Here is a 9,525-nt window from a genome sequence, read left to right on the forward strand (position 1 = left end):
GCGGGACCTCCTGGGGGTAAGGAGGACCCCCTTCCCTACTCAGCCCTGGCCCCCAGGGGGGAGGCTGAGGCCTGGGGAGGTGACGAAGAGAGACCTGCCTGCCTAGGGGAGCCCAGATGCCTTGCCTATAGCATTGCCTAGTCAGGAGAACCCCAAGAATATCCTTAAATAGGCCTGAACATGTCAATGCCAACTGTGCACAGGCTGCATGCCGCTCTTCCAGGGAGGCTGACTGACTCCCTGCAGTCTCTGCTACCCCGTGACACCACTCAGCTGCTTGCAGAGATCAGAAATGACTTCCACTGGTGTCCATCTTTTTCACTGAAGCCATAGTTCTACTTCTGGATTTTTCTGAGTAGTTTATTGGAGATCATGGATTTTCCTGCCTGGGATGGCTTAGAACCACAAATCCTCAGATCTCAGCCTTCTGAGTAGCTAGGATTAGAGGTGTGAGCCACTGGTACCCAGCTATACATGCGTCTCTGAGTGCCTCCAAAAGTCTGCTAGGAGTAGATGGGAGTGGGAAATTTGGGGAAGCAAAGGAAAGAGAAGTTGGTACGTGATGTAAATGGATGAGGGTTGAAGAGTGACTGGATGAATGGATCGATGAGGATGGATGTTGGATGGACAATGAATGGATGAATGAATGGGAGGATGAGAAGATGGATAGATAGATGGATTAGTGGTGAATAGGAGGATGGATGCTGGATGGACGGCTGGATAATGAACAGGAGAATGGGAGCATGAACGGGTGGATGATAGATGATAGATAGGAAAGTGAGAGGATAGATGGGTGGAAGTAAAGAGATGAGCACATGGATAGGTGCATGATGAGTGAATTTAGTTGAGTAGATCCTAGAACAGTTCCCATCAAACCTACCTGCTACTAGTTTACATTCATGCTGGAATCCATCACTCCTCTTCTTGTTTTCTAAATTCTACATTATCCGACATCTAGCTTTTGGGACAGTTTGGTTAATGAATCTACTTTGTGTCACCAGATTCGCTTCCATTTGAAACATTCAAAAGGTGTCAAGAATTCTGACATTGGGGCTGGGAAGGTGGCTCAGTGGTAGAGCGCTTGCCTTGCATGCCTGAGGCCCTGGGTTCGATTCCTCAGCACCACATAAGCAAAAAGAAAAAAGCCGGAAGTGGCGCTGTGGCTCAAGTGGTAGAGTGCTAGCCTTGAGCTGAAGAGCTGAGGGACAGCGCCCAGACCCAGAGTTCAGGCCCCATGACCGGAAAAAAAAAAAAAAAGAATTCTGACATTGCCAGGTGCTGGTGGCTCATGTCTATCATCCAGCTACATAAGAGGCTGAGATCTAAGGACTGTGGTTCAAAGCCAGCCAGGGCAGGCAAGTCCATGAGATTCTTATCTCCAATAAACTACTCAGCAAAAAGCTGGAAGTGATGCTGTGACTCCAGTGGTAGAATGCTAGCCTTGAGCCGAAGAAGCTCAGGGACAGTGCCCAGGCCTTGAGTTCAAGTCCCAGGATTGGCACACACACACACAATTCTGACAGTCCAGAATATGTTAGAATTCACTATGTGACCCTAGTCCATTCCCCCCTGTGCCTGGCTCTTAGTCTGCTTTGACACTGGCTGAGGATCCCCACTTGTGCTGCTGGCCAAGGTGGCAGCACCGGGGCACAGCCATGCAGAATGTCATCTCCTCAGCAGAAGCAGGGAAGCAGTACCAACATGTGGACGGCAGCTGTTCTGTTCACGGTGGCGGTGAGCGTTGTCCACACGCAAAAACCGAACACAAACACGGTCCTCAGAGTTACAAAAGATGTGCTGAGCAGTGGTGAGTTCATACCTGAAGGGGGTGGCTTGGGGTGGGGAAGGCGGGTCAACCAGTTCCCAAATACTCACGGACTCTCCCTGCTGGATCTCCCATTTAGGGGCAAGGTGACTTCTCCCCTTTGGGCCTTAGTTTCCCCCTTTTCCTTTCAGCTACCATTCCTGGGACTTATGGGACACCCCTGGGCAACAGGCTGGCGACTTGAGGCCACAGGAAGTGAGATTAGGAACTTGAGGTTCAAGTCTTGATTGGCTGACTTGTCTTCTTGGAAAAGTGGGCTAACGTAAGAATCCAATGACCGATGGCGGCCAGCATGGTTGCCGGTGCACAGAGGCCATCAGATGCGAGGCTGACATTCTTCCTGCCTCCCATCCTTACTTAGGTCCTCCACTTAGTTGTTGGGGCAGTGAGGAGTCTCTCCCTGCCCCACCCCTGCCTGCGGCTACAGTGAGGGTAAAATGAAGATTAGTTCTCTCTGAGAGGCCGCCCTTGTCTTCAGTGTCTTCATCAGGCCTCAGTGTCTTCACCCATAACGTTGGCCCTGACTGTCTTCTAGCAATTGCTAATGCCCGAGGAAGTAGATGTTATAAGCAATCAAGTGAGGAACAGGGGGAGAGGAGGCTAACAAAGAAAAGTCCGCCAAGGATTGACTGATGGGTGTGAACCAGGCAAACGTAACCCTTAGTGCATTCACTACGGGTTAGGGTTGCATGGACCCAGAGAGATCTGCCGTTTACTGGGGGTGGGAAGTGAGCCACCCCTGCCCCCACCCCCAGGTCTGGCTACGTAGGGTGGAGGACAGGGAGACACTGACAGATATCCCCCACTCTCCACAGCCATCTCCGACACGCTGCAGCACAAAGATGTTGTCCGTGCAGCCCTGAGGGAAGTCCCCATGGGTAAAGCCCGTGGTGATGGTGGCGGACCCCTCCTGGGGGGGCTGCTTGGTGGAAGTGGAGGTGGCGGTGGTGGGGGAGGAGGGCTTCTCGGGGGCCTGCTTGGTGGCGGGGAAGGAGGGGGTGGTGGTGACCTGTTGGGTGGAGGCTTACTAGGTGGTGGTGGCAGTAGCAGTGGGGGCCTGCTGGGTGGCAGTGGGGGACTGCTGGGTGGTGGTAGTGGCGGCCATGGTGGGGGACTGCTAGGGGGTGGTGGGGGGCTGCTGGGTGGTGGTGGTAGCCATGGTGGGGGGCTGCTGGGTGGTGATGATGACCATGATGAGGAGCCGCTGGGTGACAGTGGGGGGCTGCTAGGTGGTGGTAGCCATCGTGGGGGGCTGCTAGGAGGTGGTGGTGGGCTGCTGGGTGGCGGTGGTAGCCATGGTGGGGGGCTGCTGGGTGGTGGTGGGGGGCTGCTGGGTGGCGGTCCCTTGGGCGGTGGCCAACACCACTCCAGTGACTACAGACGCGCTGAATTTCCCCGAGGTGTCGGTGGCGTACCCTACAACGACTTCCATGTTCGAGAACCTCCCCCCATGTATACCAATGGCAAACAGCTCGGTGGTAATTACAGATACGGTCTCATTGAGACCAACGACAACACCGCCCAGCTGGGGGGCAAATACCGCTACGGGGAGATCCTGGAGCCCGACGGCAGCATCCGGGACCTCCGCAGCGACCAGGACCACTACTATACCCGCAGCCCCTATGCCTACAGCGCCCACAGGGACTACGGGCGGTACAGGTCGGCCGCTGGCTCGGGCACCGGGCCCAGGCGTCGCCGCCGGCGGGATCTGCGGCGGGATCTGCGGCCTGGGGAGCTCCCGCCAGGTCTGGCCACCGGAGCACTGGGCCCTGGGGGCTTGCTGGGCACCGGGGGCATGTTGGCCACGGACGGCATCCTGTCAGGCCAAGGTGGCCTGCTCGGTGGAGGTGGTCTTCTTGGCGATGGAGGACTTCTCGGAGGAGGAGGTGTTCTGGGAGTGCTCGGTGAAGGTGGCATCCTGAGCACTGTGCAAGGAATTACCGGGTAAGCAGGGGCTGGGCTTGGCCTGGGGTGGGGCCCCACAAATGGGGGAACATCACTCCCGGAGGCTTCCAGGGAGAGGTGGCCTTCAAGAGTGACTTTAGTTCCAGTGTGGGTGCCTCACGACTGTAATCCTAGCTATTCAAGAGGCTGAGATCTGAGGTTCAAAGCCAGCCTAGGCAGGAAACTCCAAGAGACTCTTACTTCCAGTGATCACCAGAAAACCCAAAGTGGCACTACAACTCAAAGTGGTAGAGCACTAGCCTTGAGCAAAAGAGCTCAGGGGCACACCCAATCTCTGACTTCAAGCCCCATGACTGACCAAAGAGAGAGAGAGAGAGACAGAGACAGAGAGAGACAGAGACAGAGACAGAGAGACAGAGAGAGACTTTAGCATTCTCTAAAGAGGCCTCTGTGGCATGGTTTGAATTCTTGGGTCATTCTTTCTATCTCTCTGAATCTCAGAGTCTTACAGTGTAAGTAGGAGAAGCCCAAAGATTTCCATTATGCCACATACATAGCTTACTGTCTAATTTCATATGTTATAGGAGAATCTATTATTATTATTATCTTATTTCAACTATGTCCAACCACTGTGGCCTACTCATCAACTATGACATGCACTTATTGTTGGCACTGGGGACAGAGCTAATGGTCAGCGGAAAAGACACAGCCCTGGCCTGAGGAGCTTGGGGCTTAGATGGGGCGTGGATAAAGGGAGAAGCTAGCTGTCCAGTCATGGGTGGGAGAACATGCAAAATGGGGGAGGTCAGATGGCCTCCTGCAGGAGGCTGTCATTGAAGTGTGAAGGCTGTAGGTGTGACCCAGGTAGAGAAGCAGACACAAGTCAGGGAGGGGGACATCTTGGCAGAGAAAAAGGATTCAAAGGAGCTGGGCACTAATAGCTTATGCTTGTACTACCACCTACTCATGAGGCTGAGATCTGAGGATTGTAGTTTGAAGCTAACCTTGGGCAGGAAAGTCCATGAGACTTATAACCAATTAACCAACAAAAAAAGCTGGAAGTAGAGCTGTAGCTCAAGTGGCAGAGCACTAGTCTTGAGCAAAAGAAGCTCAGAACAAGGCCTAGGCCCTGAGTTCAAGCCCCAGGACCTGCGCCATAAAAACAAAACAAAACACAAAAACGATTTAGAAGGAAATATATCAAAATGCAAGCAGTGGGTCTCAGGCAGTGAGTCGATGGATGGTACCATGTTCCACCCTTAACCTCTGTGGATTCCATAGGTCCATGAAGCCAGGTGTCGCTGGAGTCTGAGGGAAAGCCCAGGAGCAGAGAAGGGACCCAGAAGGAGGCCCTTGGGGTGAGCGAGTAGTGGCAGTGGCCTTCTCACCACTCTCCTTCCCACAGGCTGCGCATCGTGGAGCTGACCCTGCCCAGGGTGTCCGTGCGGCTCCTGCCTGGCGTGGGCGTCTACCTGAGTCTGTATACCCGCGTGGCCATCAACGGGAAGAGGTGAGGGTCTTTCCCTCTCCAGGGGGTCCCAGGGACCCCTTCCCCCCCCCCGCCTACCCCTCCCTAGAGCAAGCATTCTCCCTTCTCAATGCTTGGTGTCTGCACCTGCAATTCAAGGAGCAGGAAGACCCAGCGGCTTGACCCCAAGTCAGTCTTGGGACACTGTTAGCAGGGCAGGCAGTTAGACTCAGGGGCAGCCTTGGCTTTGTTCCTGATTCTTCCAAACTGTGACCTTAGAACCATCTCCCAATGTCACTGAGCCTTAGTGGCTTCTCCCACATGGGGGATTCTCTTCTGGGCAGTGAGGGCTACAGGCAGATTGTCTGTAGCACCTGCCATGTATTACTACTACTATTATTATTATTGTTATTTATCATTATTATTAACTGGCATAGATTTGCTCTCAGGGATCAGGCTATGTCTACAAAGTTAGGTGCCTGGCTGGTTCTCTTGGATACCAATCTATACGGACCCATCTCAGTCTAGGCAGAGAGGGAGAGACATTTTCCCACTCGTGCTGCCTCTGTAGACACACAAGGTCTGACAGGTGGCAGAAAGAGCTGGACCCTAGCCTGAGGTGCCAGGCAGATCCGTGCCTGGCAGCTGGGGTGTGACCTGCCATCTGGCTGGCTGGCCCCTTGGTCTCCCGCAGTCTCATTGGCTTCCTGGACATCGCAGTGGAGGTGAACATCACAGCCAAGGTCCGGCTGACCATGGACCGCGCAGGCTACCCGAGGCTAGTCATCGAGCGCTGCGACACCCTGCTGGGGGGCATCAAGGTCAAGCTCCTGCGGGGGTGAGCATCCGTGGGCCATGGAGGGCCTGGGAGAGGGCCAGAAGAGGTCCCTGGCAAACACAATGGCTCTCGTCTCTTTTGCCATGGTGGAGGCAGTGATGACCCACACCGGACTATCCTCTCTCCCTCTGGCTCTGGTCTGGTCCACTTGCTTAGTGGGAATTCAAGACCTGGCCCTTTGAGGGCAGGATGTGGGTTTCAGACAGCATAGGTCTATATGCTCAGGCACATATTGGATTCAAATCTTGTTTCCGCTATTCTTTGCTTTGTGACTGTTGCCCTCTCTGAGCCTCTTTTTTTTTTTTTTTGGTCTGTGAAATGAGGGCAAATTCTCTCACCCTCCTCACCCCCCTTAAGAACTTAGAGAATGGAAAGCTGCCAGTGCAGATTCTGCTATGTTGTAGAAGTTTTGGGGAAATATGTCTAGCAGCAGTTATGTGTCCATCAATGCCCAGAGCTTGCAGGGATTTGTCTACTGGAGTCTATACCATGTATGTCAGAGCTACACATCCTCTCAGAGGGGTGAGACCACACCCTCTGTCCAGAGGGCTTTCAGGTGGGTGGGCATTTCCCACCATGCCATATTCAGGTTGTGGCCTTGTGTTCTCAAGAAAGCTCACATCAGGGCTGGGAAGGTGGCTCAGTGGTAGAGTGCTTGCCTTGCATGCATGAGACCCTGGGTTCGATTCCTCAGCACCACATAAGCAGAAAAAAATCCGGAATTGGCACTGTGGCTCAAGTGGTAGGGTGCTGGCCTTGAGCTGAAGAGCTGAGGGACAGCGCTCAGGCCCAGAGTTCAGCCCCCACCGATCGACAGAAAGAAAGAAAGAAAGAAAGAAAGAAAGAAAGAAAGAAAGAAAGAAAGAAAGAAAGAAAGAAAGAAAGAAAGAAAGAAAGGAAGGAAGAAAGAAAGAAAGAAAGCTCACACCCCAGTTCCTTCCTCTTCCTCCCCTGACCCTCATCCAAGGAGGCCCCTCTCCACCTCTGCCTTTCAGACCTCTTGTCCCTCTCCTCCCCCTCCTCTCTTGCCCTTGGCCCAATCCTCCAGCCTTCATCTCAGCTTCAGGAGCAGAAAACTTCACTGATTAACTTGGACTCCAGTCTTTCATATTCTCTTGGGCATCACTTGGTCTTTGTTTCTGCTTCAATGTTGGGCAGGGCAAGGAAAATGAGGCCCCAGGGTCCAAAACTAAAAAGCTCAGACTCTTCAGTTCACTAGGAAACATATTTGGTAATGTGTGGCTCAAAAGTATAAAAGGAGCCGGGAACTGGTGGCTTGCACCTGTAATTCTAGCCATTCAGGAGGCCGAAATCTGGAGCTTCATGGATCTGAGGTCAGCCTGGGCAAAGAATGCAAGACTAAATCTCCAAAATAACCAGCAAAAAGCTGGGCTTGAGGTATAGTTTAAGGGATAGAGTGCCAGATGAGTGAGTTCAAGGTTCTGAATTCAAGCCATAGTGCTGAAAGGCAGAGGGAGAGCGAGTCCTTTCTCTGCCATCTCTTCTGTTCTCTCCAACAAGCTCATCCTGATTCATGGCTTCCTAAGTCTTCTTCTAATTTCTTTGTTCACATAAAGCAAACTTAAGTAGACTACCATTTCTCTCTCTCTCCCCCCTCCCTCCCTTCCTCTCTCCCTCTCCCTCTCTCTCTCTCTCTCTCCCCCCTCCTCCCTCCCTTCCCCTCCCCTCTCTCTCCTAGAACTTGAATTCTGGCCCTCCAACCCACTAGCTCTACCACTTGAGCCACATTCCCACTTCTCCCTCACCCCTCCAATCCCACCACCTTTTTGAACAAATACACAACTGTTCTAAACAATTTTGTACTTTGCTTCTTTTATCTCCTTTCTTTGAATTTTCTAAATATCAAATGTGTCCTGTTACTTAACTTTTTATGGCTGCGTGCTATTCCATTGCTTAGGTGAACCACCCCTGTTTTGCCCAGCCCATTATTGCTGGGCACATCCTACTGTGACAATGAATGATCTTTTATAGATGTCATTGCACACAGACCCAGAGAGAGAGAGACAGAGAGAGAGAGAGAACTCTATATTCAGCCCCCTTAAGACAAATCGCCTTTTAAAAAGAGGACTAAAAACATGTGGTCAGATTTAGGGACACACTCTAAGACTTTACCTCAAGCAATTCTTTGCTTTGTCAGCCTGGAACCCAGCGTGGAGATGCCCAGGGGGCTCTGGAGGGGGGATGGGGAATGGATTTTCAGGAGCGAGTGCAGCAGGGATGCTTAAATACTGGCCTGGTCATGCTTCTCTCTGAGTTCTTGGATTTGTGTCCATTCGCCCATTTGTGTATCTTGCCTCTCTGAGGTCTACCCTCCTCCTTTGCTAACAGCTTTGGAGAAGTGTTTAAGGGCTGGACCTCAGTTTCCTTGCCTGTAAAATGGGCCATATCCCCCAGTCTTTTTAACACCCATCCTTTCCTGCAACCTAAAGTTCTCCTCTGTATCTTCTACAAGCATTTACGGAGTGCCCTACCCCCTCCAGGTACAAAGCTGGATAAAACCACGTGCTCCCTGCCCTCTGGGAACAGGAAGGTGGCTGCAGCATGTGGCACTATTCAGGGGACTTGGCAGCAACAAGCCATCAACATTCCCACTCACCCCTGCCCCTGTCTGCTGGAAGCCTCCGCACCTTTTCTTTGTCGAATGAATGAATGAATGAAAAGCCTTTTTTTTTCTTTTTGCTGGTGGCCTGTCCTGGGGGAACAGGGGGAGGAGTATACTGTGCCTGGACCCAACACTGGGGTGAGGACAGCCCTGGGCCCCTCCATGACCCCTAGCCTGCTCCTCTCTCTCTAGCCTTCTCCCTAACCTCGTGGACAACCTCGTCAACCGAGTCCTGGCCAACGTCCTCCCTGACTTGGTAAGAACAAGCAGGCAGGGCACTTGGATCTCAGACCAGGGGGCCACGTTCCCCGGAGGGCACTGGTGTTCTAGAAGTCTGGCAATCTGTGGGGGTTTGGGAGGACCCTGGGGAGCACGAGGGGACAGAGCTCTGGATAAAGAGGAGGTGCATGAACTTCAGGGAGCTCTGGCCAATCCTACGAGGTAGGTGGCAACACCTCTGGAATGAATCTATTTCCCAGCTGAGAGCCTGGGCCCCCAGCCACGCCCTGGCACAGGCCAGCCTGGTCCAGCTGCCACTCACCAGAACTCCACACCCTCTCCCCACAGCTCTGCCCCATCGTGGACGTGGTGCTGGGACTTGTCAATGACCAGCTGGGTCTCGTGGACTGTAAGTGCCCCCACAACGTGGCATGTCACCAGTGTCTACCCAGACGCAGGCCTTTCCTCTTGTCCCCCATCTTCCCACCACACCCCAGGGGAGGTGCCCTGGGCTGCAGGGGGACAGAGACTCTCTGGTCCCTTTTTTCTTTTTTTATTGTGAAAATACCGTACAGAGGGGTTACAATTACATGAGCAAGGTAATGAGTACATTTCTTATCAAGCATTGTTGCCTCCTCCTTTGTTTC

At 52.9% G+C, this 9,525-nt stretch overlaps 1 protein-coding gene across 1 annotated transcript in view; it reads left to right on the forward strand.

Moving 5' to 3' along the window:
* Positions 1-1,701: 1,701 nt before the first annotated feature.
* Bpifb4 (BPI fold containing family B, member 4) overlaps positions 1,702-9,525 on the forward strand; it is a 29,631-nt gene continuing 21,807 nt past the window's right edge. Inside the window, exons 1-7 of the mRNA XM_013010831.1 lie at positions 1,702-1,807; positions 2,641-2,703; positions 3,226-3,769; positions 5,136-5,240; positions 5,893-6,036; positions 8,852-8,915; positions 9,227-9,287. Coding sequence (XP_012866285.1) covers positions 1,702-1,807; positions 2,641-2,703; positions 3,226-3,769; positions 5,136-5,240; positions 5,893-6,036; positions 8,852-8,915; positions 9,227-9,287 — 1,087 coding nt within the window. The remainder of the gene's footprint in view (positions 1,808-2,640; positions 2,704-3,225; positions 3,770-5,135; positions 5,241-5,892; positions 6,037-8,851; positions 8,916-9,226; positions 9,288-9,525) is intronic.

Source organism: Dipodomys ordii, unplaced genomic scaffold (assembly GCF_000151885.1).
Source record: "Dipodomys ordii isolate 6190 unplaced genomic scaffold, Dord_2.0 Scaffold13, whole genome shotgun sequence".
NCBI lineage: Eukaryota > Metazoa > Chordata > Mammalia > Rodentia > Heteromyidae > Dipodomys > Dipodomys ordii.